This window comes from Pimephales promelas, chromosome 24 (genome assembly GCF_988280905.1).
Source record: "Pimephales promelas chromosome 24, fPimPro1.hap1.1, whole genome shotgun sequence".
Lineage (NCBI taxonomy): Eukaryota > Metazoa > Chordata > Actinopteri > Cypriniformes > Leuciscidae > Pimephales > Pimephales promelas.
This window is the reverse complement of record NC_142792.1, coordinates 6803315-6825612: the sequence shown is the minus strand read 5'-3', so window position 1 is coordinate 6825612 and position 22298 is coordinate 6803315. Positions and strand designations below refer to the sequence as shown.

The following is a 22298-nucleotide window of genomic DNA, read 5'->3' as shown; positions in this document are numbered from 1 at the left end:
TATATATATATATATAATTTTTTTGAAATGTTGCTTTGGTAACTAACTGAAAAGTTTATGATGAAGTACTAAATTAAAATGTAAAAATAAATAGTACAAAAACGTATAAAAATAACAAAAGCATATACAATTACTAAAACTTTAATTAAAATTAAAACTGAAAATATTAAAAATAAATAATTAAAAATATAAATAAATTCAATAATAGTATAATTAATACTGACTTTCATTAGATGGAAAAAATGGTTTAAACTCTTTAATTTTTTTATTATATATATATGTATATATATATATATATAAATTGCTTTTATAAAGCAGTTACCGCACAATAAAAATATTAAAGTAAAAAAAAAAAAAAAAAAATGTATTAGTGCAACGTTCATGAAGTAAAATCACAAAAAGCCTTTCTTCCGCTAGAAAAAAATAGTCCCTGACCATGAACAGCAACATCGCTCCAGTGTGTAATATGCAGGAAAGCTCAAACAAAAACAACAAAGGAACTGCAGTGTTGCGCAGTGATAAATATAAGTGATAACCGTTGGGTGAAGTGGTCATAGCCGTGTTTTATCATGAATAAAGCACAGCTATTGACCAATCAGAATCAAGGATTGGAACTAACCATTTTATAAATATATTTAAAAACAAAATGCCTGGAACTCACCTGACAACTGGCTGTCCGTCAAAAACCGGCAGACTCCGCCCATGTCCAGAAATGCTCCAGCAAAGGCTGGAATTATGTTAACCTGTGTGAAGAGGTCAGAGTTTAACCATGACCACCCTGGTGGATAGTTTTAAAACATTTTAAACAGTCTTTCAGTAATGCCTTACGATCCTGTGAGATGACTAACGGCTATACGAGCGAGAGAGATTTAATAACTGACAGTAAGTAGCAGTTGTTCTTGGATCAATTCCAGAACTATAACTGACCCAAGAAACTCGCAACAGCTGGGATATTTAAGCAAATCTGATCATTATATTAGCATTACTAAATTGTAAGTAAAATACAAGAATGGCTCAAGCTCTTATATATTTTCTGCATTTAGAGAGTGAGCTCAGAGTCGCAGAGGACACTGGAATGTTTTACTGCGTCCTGGTTTCCATAAACATTCCCTTTGAACCTCTCGATCAGATCTTATTTCACATGAATTTCAAACAAAAAGCATTTGACATAAACACTAGGCTTTTGTGTTTTATTTTCCTTTTCAGTTTCAGATCTATAACATTACATTTGATCATAAACAGGAACCTCTTCAAGAGCACTGGATGTGATTTCGGTCAGCTAGGGAGTGGGTGGTCTTACCATCTGGTGGTGTTGCGGATGGGCAAAGTTGATTTTTCGCAGGCAACTTTTTTCAGAGCCCTTTAGGCAAATCAAGACAGACCAGTCTCTTCCATCTGTGGTCAAGAGAGAATAATAAAAAGATGGTATAAGATCAGCACTGACTTTATGCTGATGACGGTTTGCCAAAAAAGAGATGAATAAGGCAGTTCAGCACACACTTTTTTTCGGCTAAATCTTAATAAGGACGTACATTTCTATTGTTTTTTAAAAAAAAAAATAAAGTTCAATATTATTATTTAGTACTACTGTAGATGAATCCAAACCCTATTCTTAAATAACTTTTTATTATAATTCAAAGGAATTCAATTTAAAGGTGGCCCAATATATACATTTCTGTTTCAACAGTAAATGTTGACGAAAGATAACATTCCTGAATGTCCCCAAAGAGAGGTTTTGTCATATTTAGCTCACTTAGGGACAATGGTCCCCAAAGTATAGCTGAGTAAACACTGAAAAAGAACACAAAAACTTAAGTGAAGCTGTCTGTATTTTCATAATATGAAGATAAGGAAGAAAGCTTAAGGCTTGGAAAAATCTTCATTCTAATAATAAAGACGGCCAATAGTTGTGAAGTCTTTTTGCAGTCCTAAAAATGAGGACAAAAGTGGATTACATAATGCTGTGGCAACACTGAGCGCAGTCAGGAAGAAAATTAGCCAATTTTCCATTTGGAAAAAGATTGCCTTCATGTATACTTGACATTCTTTTAACTTTTTATTTTTTTTTGTACAGTTTTGAATTAAAAGAGGGACGCTCATGGTTTCGATCATGACATGTAGCCCCCATAACATAAGGCGTACGCAATCTCTCTGCAAGCAAACATAATTTATGAGTGGTGTTTTTAATTCACCAAATGCTAGACCAGAGGTTCAGATGTCCCATTAGCCATAGCAAGCACAAGGTCAGCCTACTTGAAACATGATATACAGTATTAAGCCACATAATGGGTCATATCATATCCTGAGCTTCATTACATTACAGCTTAATTAATTGACCATACATATACAATTATTATTGTTGTTTGTAATAATGTTAGGATTACGAACAATTATAGAGATAGGACCGATTAATAGGAATGTTGTTCCAAGTCTAAAAAAAATGTTGATCCAGGAACGTTCAACTTGGTTAAATCAAGTTTTTAAATTCTTTGAGAGAGAGACTGGAAACAAGCACATCTGGTAGTTATTGTGGTAGTCAGCAGTGCTCCAGGAAATGGGCTGGTGTGTATTTGGCATAAAGTCCAAACATTTTGTGCCTGAGTGCCGTCCCAGCCCAAACAACAGGAAGTACTGTTTATAGCCAAAGGGAATCATGGGAAATCAGCTCCCATGTCCCTCCTGATATGATCATGATAATTGCAGCTCATTCTATATAAATAACGCTGTTAACAGCACACTATTTCTAATCAATTCCATGCATTTTAATTCTTCCGCTTAACGACTTTCCCATGGTTTCAAGTGGAGTTCCAGGCCAAAGCCTAGACAACAGCCTGTGGCTACTGCATATTAAACAGACTTTAGTTAAATAAGCATCTCTGTTAGTCTGTACTGACTGTATAACTGTACTTACTAACTGTCACCACATGTAAATCTACGATCAAACACATTACACACAAACACTATCTTGTTTAATGTGCCAGTAATTGAATAGGACTGGAAAGCACACTGATGCCTCCATCATTCCTGACATTAAAATGAGTGCATGTTTGATCAGTGCTCGAAAACCCATTGAACTACCTCAATGGGCTTTATGCACAGCTGCACTACTTCCTGGACTTCAGCCAGCTCCTTGTTTCCTGTATGCCATTATTGGGCAAAATTGATTAATTCCGGTGTGTCTGATTATTGTTGCCGTGACTACTGAGGTCAAGCACACCTGAATTAATCAATATGTCCAATAATGGCAGACAGGAAACAGGGAGCTGGCTGAAATTAGGAAGTAGTGAAGCTGTGCATAAAGCCAATTTGTGGTAATAAAGTGGCATAATCATAGGTTTATGCGTCAATATAAATATCAGGATGAATTATGACATAACCAAGTATCAATGGTCGACGCTATGTACGTGAAAGACATTTACAGAAATGAAACGGCACAGTTCGCTAGAGAGGACTCCATCTCAATCACCTCTCTGTGTACAGCCACGACCTAGAGGAGATGGGGAGGAGGGTTTTAGGACCCCAGCTGGGAACGTAAAGAGACCAAATTAACCCCTGAAACACCTGATGATGGTGGATGGGAAGAACAGACCTCTGAGATCATGAGCTACCAGCACACACCAGTGCAGTTTATCACATGAGTCTTTGGAATTCTTGATTCTGATTGGTCAATTGCAGCATTCTGCAGTCAAATATTTTTCTATAATGACCACTTCACTATATTTGACTGTGTCCCTGCCAATCAAAATGATCCCTCAACACAAACACAGAACATGAAGACACACTCACAGCAGTCAAGTGACGGTTGGCTAGGTTGGAAGGAATACTCGCATGCTACGAACTATATAATATGTGATGTGTACTGCGTACTAAAAAAAAAAAGTGAAACACTATGCAGTATTCAAAAATAAACAGTAGCATGCTACATTGTAGTCACATGACAAGTGCCAATCTTGAAAATGTACAATTACATTAATTCCAGTCCATTCTTCACATTAGAAATGGAAAAAAGTCAAGTGCATTGCATTTGCACCGTGCTTTGGTTGTATACGACACATATTTGTGAATGTAGTAGTTCACTGCAGACATTCCATGCATCCAGAAAATTTGCATACTGTGACATGAAGTTCAAAAATAGAGGTTGGTAGCATGCCAGTCCAAACATACCCAATCTGTCCTGAGCCCATACAGTTTATGCATGCACATCTCACAAAAGTGAGAACATCCCTCATATTTCAGCAAACATTTTAGTATGTCTTCTTAAGGGACAATACCGTAGAAATGAAACTTGGATATATTTCAAAGTAGTCAATGTGCTGCTTGTATAGCAGTATTTACTGTCCTCTGAAAATATCTCAACATACAGCCATTATACCTGGCAACAAAAGTGAGCACCCTAATAGCTGTACGTCGTTTAACCATGCAAAGCCACATGTCCTATTCATCATTTTCATGTTTTTGTCAGCTTATACAAATTTGTGTATCTTGTATTAGAGCAGTTAAAATTTCCGCTTTGAGTAAAATTCACTCATAATGACCACTGCTTGTTCAATGGCACCTCATGGCAAAGAAAAGGGATTTGAGAATTAGAATTGTTCCTCTCCACAAAGTTCCCTGAAACTGAGTTACAGTACAGGCTAGGGTCATACAGAGGTTTTCCAAGATGGGCTCCACATGGAACAGGCCTTGCAATGGTCAATCAAGTTGAGTCCTCGTGCTGTGCGTCAGGTGCACAAGCTGGCTTCAAAAAACAGAAGCATGAGGGCTGCCAGCATTGCTTTAGAGGTTGCAGAAGAGGAAGGAAGGTCAGCTTGTCAGTGTTCAGACCATACGCCGTACACTGCAACAAGTCGGTTTGCATGGCAGTCATCTCGTCCCAGAAGGAAGTTCTGGAACGACTACAGTTTTCTGACGACTACAGAAAACATATTTTTGACATGTTCACTTAGGGTGTACTCACTTTTGTTGCCAGCTATTTTGACAATAATGGAGTTATTTTCAGAGGACATTAAATACATATTTCTATACAAGCAACACATTGGCTGCTCTAAAATCTATCCAAGTTTAATTTCTATAGTATTGTCCCTTGAGAAGCTGAAATGTGAGGCGTGTACTCACTTTTGTGAGATACTGTATGTGAGCTATGTTCTGAACAGCATATTAACAATTACTCTTATAATTTTAAGTATGTATTATGTATTCTGTGCACAAACTGTTCAGTATGCATTATTAACTATGCTGTTACATAAATGTGCAGTGGCAATACACTCAATAGAATTCTATATCCCATAATGCAATGCAATTTCTTGAGTTTACATTTTCAGGTCAGCAAAAAAAAAGTACTTGCAGCCATGATTTAACACACAATTGAATTAAAAATGCTACTTTACATATTTACAAAACAGCACATTAGAGATGATGAATAGATGTTACTAGCTAAATGAGGTCATGTGACAACCGTGTAAATTGCTACAGCTTGAGGTGTTCACTGTTGCACTAGAAGGCAAAACTAGGCAGCATTCAGTGAACTGTTTACTGTGCAGTAAATATGCTAGGTAATATAACCTGGATTTACAAACAAAAGGGCAGGATGTCTTTCGCTCACCTCTTCTGTCCTGTCTGAGAGAGGCGCTGGTCTCTGCATAACGGGCCTGATCCACTCGATAACCCTGCTGCTGGAGGACTCTCTGGTACAACTGGACCTCGGTGTCCGTCGGAACATGTTGGCCTGTCAGAATAATGGCTTTTCCCGCACAGCTGTGTTTAGAATGTTGTACCTGGGAGAGAAAGAAAAGAGGAACGGATTAGCAACTACACTTTTACATTACATAAGAAAATATGATCATATAACACCAATTTTATCATCTCTACTCTGGTTACCTTTTTAGTTCCATATCAATTACAAACTACGACTACTGACCTATAAAGCCCTAAATGGTTTAGCTCCTGTGTATTTAATGGACCTTCTATCGCCCTACAATCATTCGCGTTCTTTTAGATCACTAAATTCAAGGCTTTAAAATCATTGCTGCTAAAAATCTGTTGTAGAGATAAAATTGGAACCAAGTTCTTAAGCTTCTTTTATAGCCATCATTGATTTTTGCAATTAATTATATCTTTTCTTTTTCTTTTGCAAAACTTTGTTTCGCAAATCTTTGTGACATGGATTTGACTCCATATAGCAGGTCTCAAACAATACTCTGGATTTGTCACATGTGAGGATCACAACACCAGGGGGTAATCAGAAAGGCAGCTGAGCATTTCAAAAGTACCATAATGCAGTGTAGCGTGGTAATGACCTCTGTGGGCCGTCAGGTAGGGGGAGGGCTGAACCCTGTTTTCTGTGAGAGCAGGATTAGATCAGAGTAGACTTTAGATGCCTGGACATGTGAAGCACAGATTTCAGGTGACGGTAACTGCACAGGAGTACTGTGGCATATGGTTTAGTTTAGCATCAGAGCAAAAGTTTGACAGCATGAGTCTTATTAAATGTCATTAAACATAGCACACGATCATCCAGTTCCATGTTGCATAACAGATTCAAAGGAACACAGCGTTATTTGGGCAGAGCGTGTGACCGAGGAAGGGAGGGGAGCGTTTCCTCTCCTTCAGCATGGATGATATCGATTCCTTTTCTTTGCTCTCTGTATGTGTCCATCTTTTTCTGCAGTCGTGCTGTGCTGATCTTTCTCGCTCTCTTTCAGTGGTCCACTCCTCCTCTGCTTGTAACTGTTTCCATCTGGGAGCTCAGCCACATTAATGAAAGGGTCGTAAATGGCCAAGTCAACCCCTGCACCCCATTATTTGCTCATTTAGTTCTCAAAAGAGACTCTTTATTATTGCTCATAAGAATAAAAAACCCTAAACGACTTTGACAAATCATTATAAGAGAATATTGTGTATAATAATAATAATGATAGCAATATAAAGAGTTTGTTATGCATCAAGTAATATTTAAATATTTTCTAATTTAATTTAGGAATTATATTGACATATAATCATAGTAACAATAATAACAGCAACGCTATTATTTTACTATTATTATTTGTAAATATAATGCTTATATTTATTTTCATTATACTGATAACAAGAAATATATAACTAACCCTTTTATTTCAACAATATTACTACTAATAATAATTATATATATATATATATATATAATATAATATATATATATATATATATATATATATATATATATATATATATATATATATATATGATTTAAGTATTTTATTTGCATATAAATTCATTATTTTATTTTATTTTCCCCTTTCATATATTATTTTATTTAATATAATTTTGGGTAATATTTTTTTTGAGGCGATGTGTATTATTTTTTAAAGCAATTAAGACTCACAAAACTAGTGAAAAAAATGCCATATTTACACTATGCCATATCTAGAGACTTTGACCATTAAGTAACCATCTAAAAAAAAAACACCCTGCCAACTCTCTAGCACCATAGCAACTCCCTAGCATTGTGATGGTGAGTTTTGCAAGGGGTGACACCACTAAAAATCTATTTTCTTTTTCTTTTCACTCACTTGAAAACCAACTTCATCATTAACTTAAAAGAAACAAGAGGAATCTCATTTCCATTCATACTTAGTTTCCCAGTCTTTCTTCCCCACATCTCCCAGTCTGTCTCTCCTCCTCCAATCTGCTCCCTCTCTCTTCCCCCTCTGTGAGACCTCAGGCTTCAGACGCTAATCTAAAACATGCAATTACTGGACTGCATTCATTTCACCCTCCGTGTCTGCGACCCAAGACACAAACATCATTACTTCATTAAAGCTCTCCCTAAAACAGCCCAGCGCTCAAAGGAAGTAATAACAACCAATAAGAAACGTCTCATGAAGAAAGAGGGAAATAAAAAGGAAGTTGGGAGGGAGATGAATATATATATAAACCCAAAGAGCTGAGAGAGCAAAATGATACATTAACTTTAATAAGATCTGAAATTAAATCAGCTATACACAAAACATTAAATCCTCTCAGGGAAATCTTGCTTTAATTCCCACCACATAAAAACAGGAGATGAATATACACATAAATATTAATTTAGTCCTCTGGTGCAGGGATCTGTGAAAACAGTCACCGCTGAAATTGCTCTTTCAGGGGAAAGCATTCGCTTTTGCTTGCTAACTTGGAGATGATGAACAAGCAGAGGTCCTTTTAAACAGGAACCAGAGTAGTCCACAAAATCTTGAATGAATATGTTTGAGAGGTTTTATTTTTTAAGGGATATCATAAGTGGGTATGAGAGAGACAGAGTTGATGGTGTTTTTAGTATGTGCAACTAAACTCCAAAAGTGTTTGGACTAAAAATAATGCATCTTTAGAGGCCATCCTACTGTCTCCAAAGGGTCATGACTTGTATGGCACACATGCAATGCTGAGACAAATCACATATATGTTCATACGACAAAAGGGTCACAAGTGCTGCAATACAAAGAAACATCTGTACTCAAATTCAAACAACTCAATCCGCACATGCCCCCTGACACAATAAACATGATAAAGAACAGACCACCCTGATAGATCCTATGCAGAAATCCAACAGATGACCCTAAGAAGAAAGTGTGCTGGTACTACTGACGGTATCATATGCTACAATTTTTGTTGCAAAGACAACCAAAACATTCAGTGCTCTACTCAAGCCAGAGTAAATCACCCAAAAGTGTTTGAGCGGTCAAGATAACACTTTGGGAGTTGCCAAAACGCCATTATCATCTCAAACTTTGATCTGTTTCCTTATACTCAATGTGGAAAGGTAAGCTAAACAAAATTTCCATTTTATCATTATTAAAGTGCTCACATGCATCAGAGCAATGGCATTTAAAAAATGTGCTCACACAAACAGTTAACACAGGCAAGGTTTTCTCACAAAAAACTGTATGTAAACATTTGCTGATCTGTGAATTCAAAGCAATCATGCCTACACAAATCCGATTGGATGTCACATTTGGATTCTACTAGACTGTTTAGGGTTCATGTTAGTAGAATAAGTTGACATGTAGTTACTTATAGTCAGAAGAATGTCTGCCGAGGAGCATCAAAAAGTGTCTACTCTAATGACTGCTAGTTGATGTAGTTGCAAAGTTACTTATAGTCAGTAGAATGTCTAAAGTGGACGAAATAAAGTGTTACATTATTAGTGTCAGTGTTACTTTTATTCTTCTTAAAAACTTTCGGTAACAATTTATTTCGATAGTCCACTTTAGACATTCTACTAACTACAGTATAAGTAACTTTTCAACAACATGTCAACTAGGGTTGGGTATCGAGAATCGAGTATCGATTGGAACCGGGACTAACTTTTCGTTTTTCCCGGAATCGTTCAAAAGTTAAAATTTCAATTCCTAGTTTCGATATTCACAGTCCACCGAGCGGAAGAATAAACCGCTGAACAACACCAACGAAGAAGCGTCTACCGGAAGTGTTGGCATAACCACGCGAGTCGAACATGAGTACCTTACATCGGCGGTCCAAAGTGTGGCTACACTTTTCTAAAAATTAACGAAATCTCGGCAAAATGCAAAATTTGTGACAAGTATTTGTGACAGTAGGAGTATTTCCTTCAGAAAGACCGTTGGTTAGCAAGGTTAGCTAAACTTTTTTGACCCTGCCTCTGAAAAGAATCGAAATCGAGAATCGTTAGGAACCGGAATCGAAACAAGGAATCGGAATCGGAATCGGAATCGGAATCGGAATCAGAATCGTTCAAATTCAAACGATACCCAACCCTAATGTCAACTAACTGTCAAAAGAGTATTAGTAGACTGTCAGCTTAATATCTGCCAACACTTTATTTTGTTGGTCCCCCAACTGAAATTCAACTGACAATAAGTAACTTGGCGACTACAAGTAGACTTATTCTCCTAACCCAAAGCCTAACACCTAACCATAACCTAACGATCTACTGACAGTCTACTATAATATACTAAAACTCCAATGAGAGTTAATTGACATGTAGTTGAAAAGTTACTTATATTTAGTAGAATGTCTAAAGTGACTATCAAAATAATGTGTAACCAAACTTTCTGCAGAGAAAAAGCCCCTGTAATCCAATTCAATATTTGAAAAACAGTGCGAAGCGCAGCTGGGTTGGGGGTAATGTGTAGACTTCAGGAGACCGCTTGAGATGTGGAAAGGAGAGAGAGAAAACAAAATGTGGGTTCTGTTAGTATTCAAAGGAGACCTCAATCTCTGCTTGTCCATGCAAAGTGAATGGTTTACTTGGCTAAACATTTGGCATTGGCTCAACATTTTTATTCAAGCTTACCCCCACCACAAACTAGGCTATTTCTCCCTGTTTTTCTGTGCTTTCCTCATTTTTTCCTCCCCCTCCACAAATACCTCTCTCTCTCTGTGCCACTCTGGATGAGGGTTTCTGTTACCACTGGCTCTGTGGATAAGGTTCAGAGGTTAATCATGGCTGTCGAGAGGCCCCTATATATAAAAATAACCCTTTTTTACTCTCTCTCCTAGAGACGTATTCGAACGCAAACCACATCAAACACATAACATACCAAACACGCCTCTATGCCAGATCTAGACCCTCCAAAACAATGCAACGCATGGCGGAGAAGAGAAGTGCATGCTACTTGCTGACCTCCTGTATTTGTCCTCTCCCCACACAGTCAGAAAGGCAGACAATAAACTCTCAGCATACTTGAATGCGCACTTACACGCTCTCTTTGGGGAGCGTAAAGACCAACAGAGATGGAGTGCAGTTGTTCGTGCAAACCACAGGCCTAATATAGACTATAACACGAATAGCATGTGCTAGACAGTAGGTTACACTGTCTCCTGACAGCAAAGTCACAGCAAAGTCTTTTATACTGCATTCAGGAATAATATATTATTAATTCAATCAATTTATATGCATTAACACCATCAAATTATAAGTATTAAATATTCTAATATTGTAATATTTTTCAGTATTACATATTTTAATAATGCATTCCATTTCAAATAATATTTCATTGTAAAAATATATTTTCATGATTTGTAATCACAACATTTTATCTTTTGTCAAATTAACTTAAATAATTTATGTAGTTCAGATAACATAATATTTTGAGTTTCTGGTGATTAAATCAATCCCCTTCATTGTATTAACTCAATTTTTCCATTTCAATGAACTTAAAATTTGAAGGCAACCGGGTTACTTATTTTTTTTAATTTACACCAACAATATTTTTTTTTTTTACAGTGTAGTATTTTTATTGTATTAGGCTATATTATATTATATGCCTGTTATTATTATATTATATAACATGGAAAAAAATAAAGTAGATTCTGTGAGATTAGTATGCGATTACAACGTCCAACTGGCTGCTAAAGTGTGATGTCTAAACACTACATAGTGTGGTTCATATTAGCCTGACATATGGCAGCAGTCAAAGCAGTTATTCACATTCACTCTGTATGTGTGTGTGTGTGTGTGTGTGTAAACACTAGGAGTTAATCTGCTGAGAGTGAAAGCAATTGTGCGACTCTGGATCACAACCAGACGGACTCCAGTCCAAAAGCACAGAAAGAAGTGACTTCGTTAAAGTGAATGTCCGTCCTCCATTAGTTTCTAGGGGCGACGAGACAGCAATGATTTATGGGATGGGAATTTTTCACTTTTCACAGTATGCACAGCAACCATGGGAATAGGCACTTTATTCAAATGATCATAATGAAAAAAGTAATATGACATTATGGTCATTCATACAAACATTATAGTGTTGCTTATTCTTTTTGTTGTGAGGTGTAAAACTTCTAAACACAAAACACATGCCCAGAATCCTTAATTCGACAAGACAAAATCCCACATGCTCAATATAATATTTGCAATAACAAGTAATGATGCCCACAATTGCACTAGGTAATTCTTCAGTTTCGGCACAACTCTGTTACCTCGTGTTTATGACGATTAATATGTCAGCACCAGACACTACAGGGCACCTTCTGGTCTCCAAACACATCAGAGAGCCACTGAGGGTCACACAGACTGATAACTCTATCCGATTGAAGACACACACACATTGAGGACAGCTGTCATGGTTCTCAGTGTATACTTCCTGCTCGGAGTTAGTTAGTGTGGGATTATCGGAAGGCATACTCCCGCATCCATGGCTTAAAACTAAACCTCTCTCACCTCTCATTGCTTTCCTGCCCTCATCTTCTGCCTCACTGAGCCTATTTTCTCTCTCGCACACACACTTTTCCATGTTTTGCGCATTCTTTCTCTCTCTCATGCACAAATGCTCCACCCTCCTCCTCATAATACAAAAGTCTTAAATAAATTGGCTGGGCATCCTACATGACAGATGTTCTTTATTCCTACATCTCTTCTCAGATCTTTCTACCATACTGACATAACACTTCCCCGCATAAGTCAATCATCCCTTGCCTTGGACAAAAGCATGCACTCATAAATAACCCCTCCTTCATGAGCTCTCTTAAACCAATGAATGTCCAGCCTTGAGTTTCTAAATACCACCACCAAAGACACCCATCATAAATAAACAATACCCACTGATTATTTTTAACTAAGGGTGTCATGCTAAAGGGGGGAAGATAAGTATCCCAAAGCAACAGTGAGGAGATCATTGAAGTACAGTTTTTGATTTGGACAACATTTGTAACACTGCTGAAGTCCAGTGACATTCATTATACACCACTGCAAATACAAGTTTATTATAGGCTGCCTATATATCAAACTAAATGCATCCGAAAAAAGGCTGAATTAAATTTAAAAGTATTAATGCTGTTATGAGTATTTTTTTTCAGTATTATAAATGACTAATGATTACAATAAATAAATAAATACATGAATAATACAAAACATTTAAAAAGAGTAGTACTAAATGATGCAAATATTGTCAGTATTATTAAGAATTATATATTTTGTAATATTAATCACATAATAATAATACTGATAATATTGTTGTTGTTGCTATTATTATAGGCAATGATGAAATAATGAACTTTTGGTTTACTTACAAAACCATCAGTCTGTGAAGGTTCTAGTAGAGATATGAGTCTCTCCGGGTTCTTGAGTAGTAGTTTATACTCAAACACCGATGATTTGTTCCTTTGGTCCCGTTGACTAGACTTGAACTCGGATCTGTCCCGGTCCATGGTCACAGTGTGGTAAAACAGCCCAACCGCTATCCCCAACAGCAGAAAGGGACCCGTGCAGAACCTCCGGCGGAGCGTCCAGAACCCACGGAAAAGCATTCCCACTTCTGCACAAACGTCCCTGGATAGAGTCAAGAGACATAGGCTACCATTGGGAATGTGCGTTTGGTCCCCACATCATCCCCAAGGATAACGGTGCGCTGTCAAACGACAAGCGCTCAAACAAGCAGTTCAGGAATCCGAAGCGCACATCTGAAGACGCTGACTGACATGATCATGGAAAATCTTGAACTAATTCGACGCGCGTCAGAGCTGATGGTAAAGTCTGGTTTCAACGGTCCGGGTGTCCAAGCCGTGAAAAGTTTCTCTGAAGTCTTCTTTTTTTTCTTCTCAAAGCTGCGTAACCCCACGGTTGATTAAAAACACTCCCGAGCAGCGGAACCTCATGACTGAGAGTAATGATACGCCTCCTTCACGCTGAGCGCGCGCCTGCCTTCCTTTACCAAACCGCTGTAAACTTATGAATTCGACTGTGTCTCAAACATATTGAACTGAAAAAGGCCTGTCCGTTCCTGAACGTGTGTTAGCGGTCATTTTCCTATTTATTTTTAAATAGGCCCTAGTTGTTAAGTGTAGACGAGGGAAGATCTTCCTGACATCAATGACCGTTGCGTCGCTCCTCACTATTTTTAGGTCTCGCGTGCAAAGCCTACGGTTTTAAAAAATAGTTAAATCACCCTAACTTTTAAAAACGCGTCTCGTCAGCTTTTTGTCTAACAGTTGAAATGGAACAACGGTAGATTAGTTAAATCCAGCGAAAAAGAGTGTATTTGGGGTTTTCCTTTTGATTTGTTAAGTGCGCACCTGGTTTGCGTTAAGCCATTTATTCCCAACATTTTCCCAGAGAAGTCTTCTCTTTGAATTGCCCAATGAAACAGAATACATTGCTTTTCAGATATATATATATATATATATATATATATATATATATATATATATATATATACACACACACACACATCTCAGTTGTGTGCAAATAGAAACGTTGATTTTTACTTTATTTAAATGAGCAACACTCCAATTTCCATTTACAAAAAAATTAGTAGTGACCATAGTACATGATTTCATGTATTGTGGTCATCATTTATGAGACAGCAATTTTACTGATATAAAATTAATTAAAAAGGTCTCTTAAATATTATATATAATTTACACTTGCCATACAAAAAATGTTAAGAATAAGAATGTTGGCCACAAATTAAATTGGGTCATATGAAGAGAACAGCATCTTTTCCCTCACCCTAACTAAAACCAAAGGGAACTGATTGGTTGATAGGAGTGTAGTTCCAGGACTGAAAGGTCATTGATCCAACAAGATCTTACTTTGGAAAAGAACCTGTAAAATGTATTCGATCATCGACAGTCAGTGCACTTTAAGACAGTGTGTACCAAAAGTTCTTGATCATTTTATTGTTTCCCCCCACCCCCATCTCTCAAAATGTATCACCACATCAGTGCAGTACAGGCTAGAAACACAGACACACAAACATACACACAGGTCACAGTTGTTCATTTGTTCTATTATATACCTTAAGAGCTCCTCCCTAAAATAAAAAAAAAGTCATGTCCTTTAAGCGGAGCACAATATATCATCTATCCATTACATACAAATAATCCAGCAAAACAACATTTTCACTGGTCAAGCGATGGGGCGTCACTGTTACCGTTGTAATCTGTTCATATCAGGATCCTTTAAGATTTTTTTTTAAATAGAGCTGAATGTGTAGTATTAGCTGAACTTGTAGTTCATCAAACAGTTCAGCACTACAATTCCCAGTCTGCATCATGTCAATCCATACTATGCCGATATGGATTAGCAGGAGCTGCCAGATGCGAAGTGTCATCACGCATGGCAAGCCGAGGAATGTCTTGAATGATAAAATAAATGGGCATTCCAATCATCTTGCCCATCCGCCTCCATAAAGATTAATGGAGATGAAGAGAAAAACATAAAAAAGGAAAAGTTGAGGGCAGTGTGTGCTTCGATTCACCAGCTAAAAACACCCAACTTGGTTTTGATTTACACAAACACACACACAAAGCAGCCACACCATCTTTCAGGCAAAGATCTCTCTCTCGCATCTACACACCCCGATCACGATCATGGTGATGTAACAAGTACACTCTCAGTCGAGGGGGACAGTCATTTTAGAGAGGTTGGCCCAGGTGATTTGGCATTTATTTGTGCCGGCTTCCCCTCCTCTTCATGGCTGCTGTACACTGTGGGCAATACCACTTCCCTTTGGGTGCCTCGGTCAAACCCACACAGCCGTAGTGGAACCACTCGATTGGACACTGCGGGAAGAGACAAGGGTCAAATGAACAATTTCTCCAACTGAGCATCATTCAAAACCTCATAAAAACAACCAGCAGATATATGAAATAAAAAATATATATAACAAATTTACATTACAATACATTATTTAATCATCATGATACAACTCTGATATCAATAGTGTATCGCAGGTCCCTGAAACAATAATACTGATTATTGTTTGCCATCATCTCTACCCAAGGGTCACAATAGCTGTCAGAGCACAGATAGAGTGTGTCGTTTGAAGAGGATATGTGTGTCTATGCCTCTGGAGATGAAGGGTTGACTTACATCTTGGTTATCACAGCCGACCATCTCTCCGTATGACACCTGCACAAAGACAGAGAGAGAATGAGACACAGAGCATTAGGGACAAACGCGCACACGCACACCTGCAGCCGAGCGTCACCAAGGCGTGCACCTGCGAACAAAGAATGTGCAAGTTTGGTCTTTGATGTCTATTCAGAGACATGCACACACACATTTCTATTTTTGATATACTCTGACAAAGGCAATATTACTGAGGCCATAAAACAAATGCATTCAGGGGGAGACAATTCTTTTGCACTCATACATAACCTAAAAACACACACAAACACACAATCCTTCTGCAAACCGTTATTGGAGTCACACACCTCACCTCCCAGTCAAGATCTTTGACTTTCCTGTGTGATTTTGCTCTTGTGGCAATGATTAAAAATAGTTCAAAAGAGATGTTTTTCCTTGTTCTGTCATATTTGTCAATTTTGTAATGCTTGTTTTATAGACCATTTGGGAACAGACGTCAACAAATATCTAAACCTATAAAAGGTCAGCAATGTGGGATATAAACTTGAATTTCTGACTTTTCTTTTCAGAATTGTGAGAAGAATTTACTGTAATTTACAGCTACCTGGTAGGCTCCGCCCACAAAAACATCATCACTGTGCATAAAAACCCAAACGGTCTATTGCGTAAGATTCTATGTTACAATTTTGGTCTGGTCTCTCTTCAAAAAAAAAAAAAAAAAAGATTAAAATTTAAGGACTAAACTGATAAATTACATGAATAATAATAAATGAAAATAAATACAACAACTGAAGAAAAAAAAAAATTGGTGGAATAGGATTTTTTTTTTTTTTAACAATATATGTATTTTAATCAGTGTAATCATTTTTTCCCCCAATTATAAATATGTGTTTATTTTATTTTTAGGCTTTTTCCAAGAATTAGAAACAGTGACAATGGAATAGGAGAAAGATATTAGAAATCGTCACTCGTCTCGACACACGATAGCTTTAATGTGTGGATCTTTACTGCCGTACCAAAGCTTTGAAATTTGCAGATAGTGGTACCAATTAATTAGTGCGAGCCAATCAATGTAAAGGTAGATCAATCCAATAATAGAATCATTAGGAATAGTACCGACACAAGAATCATGTGACGTGAACACACCTGGTTGCAGATGCAGTATCTGGGTTCGTTGGGGTCGTAGGTCCAGTCCACCTGACTGCTGGTGTCAGTTTCTGTGACTGTGGTCTGCACCAGCTCATGAGCTAATGCTGACGACGACGAGCAGGATGACAGTGAAGAGGAAGAGGAGGATGAAGAGGACTGGTGGTTGGAAGACTTAGTGTTCCCTCTGAAAAAAAAAAAGAAAAGACAAACAGCAAGCAAGCAGTTAAAAAAAAAAATCAGATCTATATAAATTGGGAAGCGATTTTGTGCTTATAGCAGAGGTACAATCGACAAAAGCAACAAACATATCTCTAGTGGGTTCATTCAGGAACCAATAAGGAGAGTATGGAAACAAGTGTGATGCTTACTTGGTCTTGCGCCCTGTGCGGGAGTCGGAGCTGTTGCTGGACGTGAGGGGCTGTGTGAGCGTGTTAGCCAGCGCAGAAGAAGAGTAAGCGCTGGAGTCGCGGCTCAGAGCAAACTCCCGTCCCAAGAAATCGTTGTTCTTGACAGCTTCATAACTGGCCTTAAGACTGGATGTTCTCCTGCCCTCTTTCATCTGAAAAACACACACAATTTCAACTTCAGAACTCACAATTTCTGGGTTTATATCTTACAATTCTCAGAAAAAAAGACTGAAATGCGATATATAAAGTCACAATTGTGAGAAAAAAATTGAAGACTTTTTTTCTCTCAGAATTGTGACCTGATCAGAAAAAACAAACAAACAAAAAATATATTTGTGTATATATATATATATATATATATATATATATATATATATATATAATAAAAATAACTGATGTAGTTTCACTGCACCTAAATAAGAAACAAAAGGCTTAATGAAAATCCCCAAATTACAGGACAGGGTGTGGCGACGTGTTTTCCCTTGAAGAACAATATCAAAGTGCCTCTGTGTAGTGAACGCTGCAATTATCAAGGGCTGAGTGCCAGGATAACAAAATCTTACACAAAAATAATAACAGAAAGGGAAAGAAAAGTTTGAGAAAGACCCCTAAGAGGCCAAAAATAGTTGAAACAGGAAGTGAAGGGAGGAGGATGGGGGACTCCAGAATTAGAGGGAGGATGGTGTTTTTACCTGTGCGGTGGCTTGCACTGCCTGTGCTGCTGCCATGGATATAGCTCCCGCCCCTGCAGCCGGCCCGGCAGGAAGTGGGCTCAGGTTGTATGAGGAAAGCGATTGGGAGGAGTTTACGTTATACATGCTGTTAGAGGTGGACGTGCTGTTCACTCTGCAGCCTGAAACACACACAAAAATCACATTTAGTTTATAACCAGAAACACTTGTGAGGAACAGTACAATATGAATGATAAGTTATCTCATTACATCATAAAAGATATTTCTTCTGAACCATTCATACGTTATCACAGATATATGTGCCTGTAGGGTGGCATGATTATGACAAATCATAATTGTTGTTTATTTCCCTTGACACTGTCAATAGGATTAGGGCTGCAGTTATACTGAAGCTTAGCAATTAGTGACTTTAACACTTTTTATTTAGCCATTATGTTTCCTAAACATTGTCAAAACATTAACAAAAATTGTTATTGAAAAAACAACAATACCAAATAATTTGTTACAATTTTTTAGATTGTTTTAGTTCTTACATAAATAATATTGAATATGATTTTGGAAACAATGGCTTTTCAGCTTTAATGATGGTTCCTCTGAGAGGAAAAATTTATAAAATAATAAATCAACCTTTTAAGTAATTTAAAACCAAACACACTAACATTCATAGGTTTGGAGTCATTACAATTTTTTTTTTAAATAGTAAGGATGTATTTAATTGAGTGACAATAAATACACATAATGTTACAAAAGATATCTATATAAAATAAATGCTGTTCTTTTAAACTTTTTATTCGTCAAAGAACGCTAAAATTATTTATTTCAGTTTCAACAACAACAAAAAACTTTGTATAAATTGTATAAACAGTTTTCACCATTAATTATAATAAGAAATGTATCTTGAGCACCAAATCAACATGATGAATGATTGTGGTTGTTTGTGCCTGACATGTTTTTATAGGGCGACTCAAGAGGAGTGTGAAATGAATGTGTGTTTTACCTGGTGTGTTTTCTTTAGAAGCGTCTGACGTGAGTGTGGAGAGCAGGGCCTCTGACTTAAACTTCTTTTCTGGTACGTGTTCAGTAGTGTGATGGACTGGTGCACTGTACTTCCTCTCTGTCAAAAAACAAATAAAGCGGGTCAGAAGACTGGAACAGAAAAATGGGAATTGGAAAGTCTCTTGAAACAGGCTTACTCTCCACAGTGGTGTGTGAATGTACATGGTGGTTATTAACAGGTTGGGAGGGACTGTCCATCTCCAGCGACCCTAGAACAGGTAAAACTAACTTTACAAACTATTTCAAATCAGCTCAAAGCCACAACACGATCAGATTACTTAAGTGTGTCCAGACATTTTCAGCCGTTTAATCAAAACTACATAGAAGGTGATTGATAGGTGCCACCCACGTCTCTCCAGGATCTCTGTGATACCAGCATTATCTGCCTCCAACTCCATTTTGAACTTCGCCAACTCCTGATCCAACTTCCGCAAGTGTCTATCAACCTACATAGAGACCCAAACGTCACAAAAACTTCAAGCCGCAGCAGGTTTCCCATTAACCCTCTCCAGGGTAAATCAAAACAGACTTGAATTAAAGCACATGAAAAGGCATCAGTGTTGATCAATGAAACAGGAGTAAACGGCAGCCCTGAGAGTCACTGCACATTCATTATGTGCTGCCACCTACTGGAAACATGAAGTCTTGACACATAGCCATCACATCTCATTCAATAATGGTACTCACCAGATCATAAATTTGATTGGCTAATTGGACCTTTTCATCTGCGTCTTCCAACGCCTTATAGTAGTCCTAATAAAGAGAAAGAAATTGTTTTGTTTTTTTTAAACTGTGCATATGATCCCCCAACTTATCCATTAATTATTAAAAAATATGATATGATAATATGAAAAAGGTTTTTTTTAAGACCTATGCTTCAGGTCTTAAAGTGACAGAAGCTTAATATACCTGCTGCCAAATTACATGATAATATTAAAAATATGTGTTCATCTTTGGTAATATGACCATCTATATGATAGACATCTTTGATGCTCATCACCAAAGATACATAATTGATACAATTGTTTATCTTGGTGCAAGCGTAAATTGAATTTTGTGACAAATTCAGTGAGTAAGAAATACTTTTGTCCGATCTTATCTTGATATCTCTGTTATCATGGTAAAACAAATGCTAATTTAGTGTCTTTTTACTTTCATTATATCTCGCTTGTTTAAACTACTGAAGGTTTTCACATTTGGAGTTCCTACTAGGACAAAAAGACCAGTCAGTATCAATATTATCCAGAATACATTTTGTATTACTTGGATCAACTGAGGTGCATAACATCTGTTCTTTACCTTTTTAATGATTTCCATCTGTTCTTCCCTCCATTCAGGCTTGTTCTTCTTGGCGTTAATAAAGAACTCATTAACCCGCTGCTCTAGCTGATCCATCGCATCTGAACAAAGGAACAGAGGCAGGAGTAAGTCAAGAGCACTCAGTTCACAATCACACTGATTGGCTACTGTGGAAGTCTATGGTCAGATCACTAAAATAAATCTTTTGATGGATGTGGTGTAGCCTAGTGGTCAATGATTTGGGTAAGATCATTAAAAGGTTGTAGGTTCAACCCCCACAAAGGGAGATCCATGAACCATCCTATTTGAGGGCAAGGCATTTGAACGAAGAAAAAAAATGTTCTGGTCACATTCACCTCAAAATAGAACTGCACAATTCTGGATAAATTGAGAATGATGATTTTTTATTTATTTAATTTTTTTTTTGTCGTTTAAAACAGAATCATAATTCTCCTACAATTCTGAATAGACCTCTAAACAAAACAATGAGTAATTTACTAGAGGTTCAAACAAAATGTTAATTTCTGAAATGTATTTAAAACATTGATTCAATTTAATTTAATATATATATATATATATTAATCAGTTTGAATAAATAAAATGACTCGCTTTTAAAGCTACTTTCAAATTGAGTGATTTACTCTATTTTGGCCATTACATCAGTGTTTACATCCAAACAATAAAAATTATAACGATTAAAAAAAATAAAATAAAAAAACTGCACCATTGTTAATTAGGTTTACTTTACTTTAGAAATGATGAAGATGAAATTAAAAGGTTTTCTTTTGATTTTGGTGTGAAATACGACCAGGACATATTTCTCTAACCTCGTATTACGGTCGTTCTACTGTAAACATGGCTAAATAAGTAGTTCAAATTACTAAATAAAATTAGTTACTACTACTAGTTATGTCAAATTATGGTTTATGTTCCATGCAAAACCTATAATGGTAAACAAATACATGCATGTACTATAACCCTTGCACATGATCAGAGTGATGAAGAATATTTATATCACAGTTTGTGAAGGGTAAAACATAAAAAAAGCATTAAAATGAATAATGAATGCTATTGCTAATAAAAAGTTTTTTTCCGAATGCGAGTTAACACTCATGTTGCTTAACTTCCACATGATTTTATGGACTTCACATCAGTATGCAACATCATAACATAAGACACATACATGCACATTAAGCATGCAAAATAACCAAACAAATCCCCAATGTTAAGAAGGATTTTCTGCATTAGTCAAGGTCAGATGTGATGTTTTACGGGAGAAGAGTGAATTTAAACTGTATTCGTACTCTGCACTTGCAGGTCCATCTCTCTCATTTCCGTAAACCTGTCGCGGAGATCCATGGGTAGCTGCTCGATCACTGCCGGGGAGAAGAACAGAAACGCGTTACAAGCTAAAGGCTGCGACGCTTTCACACGTCCAAAACAGACCTCCCAGACACTCTAACACTTTAATTCCAACGTGAACCGTTAAAATAATTAATATACTCACTCTCGAGGTAGTCCTCAAGGTACAACATTCTGGCGGAGAGAGTGTTTCAGGCGTTTTAGAGAAAGGGTGTTTCTCGTCAATATGGCGTCGGAGACAGCGGAGAACTGAAGGGGAGGAAAAAACACAAGTTGATAGGGGAGGGGCTTACGTGAAAAACGTGGCATTTGATTGGACGCTGATGGAGTTGCGCGGAAGCTGACTTTTTGCCTTTGCTCTCCTGGGATTTGTAGTTATTTAATTATGGATTCACATGGTACATTATGGACAATGTGCAAATGTCCATTTACACAAAAGAGTGTTTTCTTTGGAAGTGTTTATGATAATGTCAAGCTAATATTTTTGTGAATTCTGCCCTAAAAAAAAAAAATCTATATATGGCTACATTA

The 22298-nt window shown here is 37.0% G+C and overlaps 2 protein-coding genes across 2 annotated transcripts in view; both read right to left on the bottom strand.

Moving 5' to 3' along the window:
* cped1 (cadherin like and PC-esterase domain containing 1) overlaps positions 1 to 13307 on the bottom strand; it is a 47406-nt gene extending 34099 nt beyond the window's left edge. Inside the window, 5 exon segments of the mRNA XM_089126816.1 lie at positions 662 to 743; positions 1301 to 1395; positions 5603 to 5774; positions 13003 to 13284; positions 13287 to 13307. Coding sequence (XP_088982942.1) covers positions 662 to 743; positions 1301 to 1395; positions 5603 to 5774; positions 13003 to 13284; positions 13287 to 13292 — 637 coding nt within the window. The 5' untranslated portion in view covers positions 13293 to 13307.
* Positions 13308 to 14584: 1277 nt separating this feature from the next.
* Positions 14585 to 22064, bottom strand: ing3 (inhibitor of growth family, member 3). The gene is made up of 12 exons (XM_039667973.2): positions 21913 to 22064; positions 21710 to 21781; positions 20406 to 20506; positions 19794 to 19859; positions 19456 to 19552; positions 19244 to 19315; positions 19048 to 19164; positions 18051 to 18211; positions 17320 to 17510; positions 16949 to 17135; positions 15806 to 15844; positions 14585 to 15495 (listed from the first exon to the last, which is right to left on the bottom strand). Exons 1-12 carry the CDS (start codon positions 21938 to 21940, stop codon positions 15379 to 15381), a joined length of 1248 nt encoding a protein of 415 aa, XP_039523907.1. The 5' UTR covers positions 21941 to 22064; the 3' UTR covers positions 14585 to 15378.
* Positions 22065 to 22298: the final 234 nt, after the last annotated feature.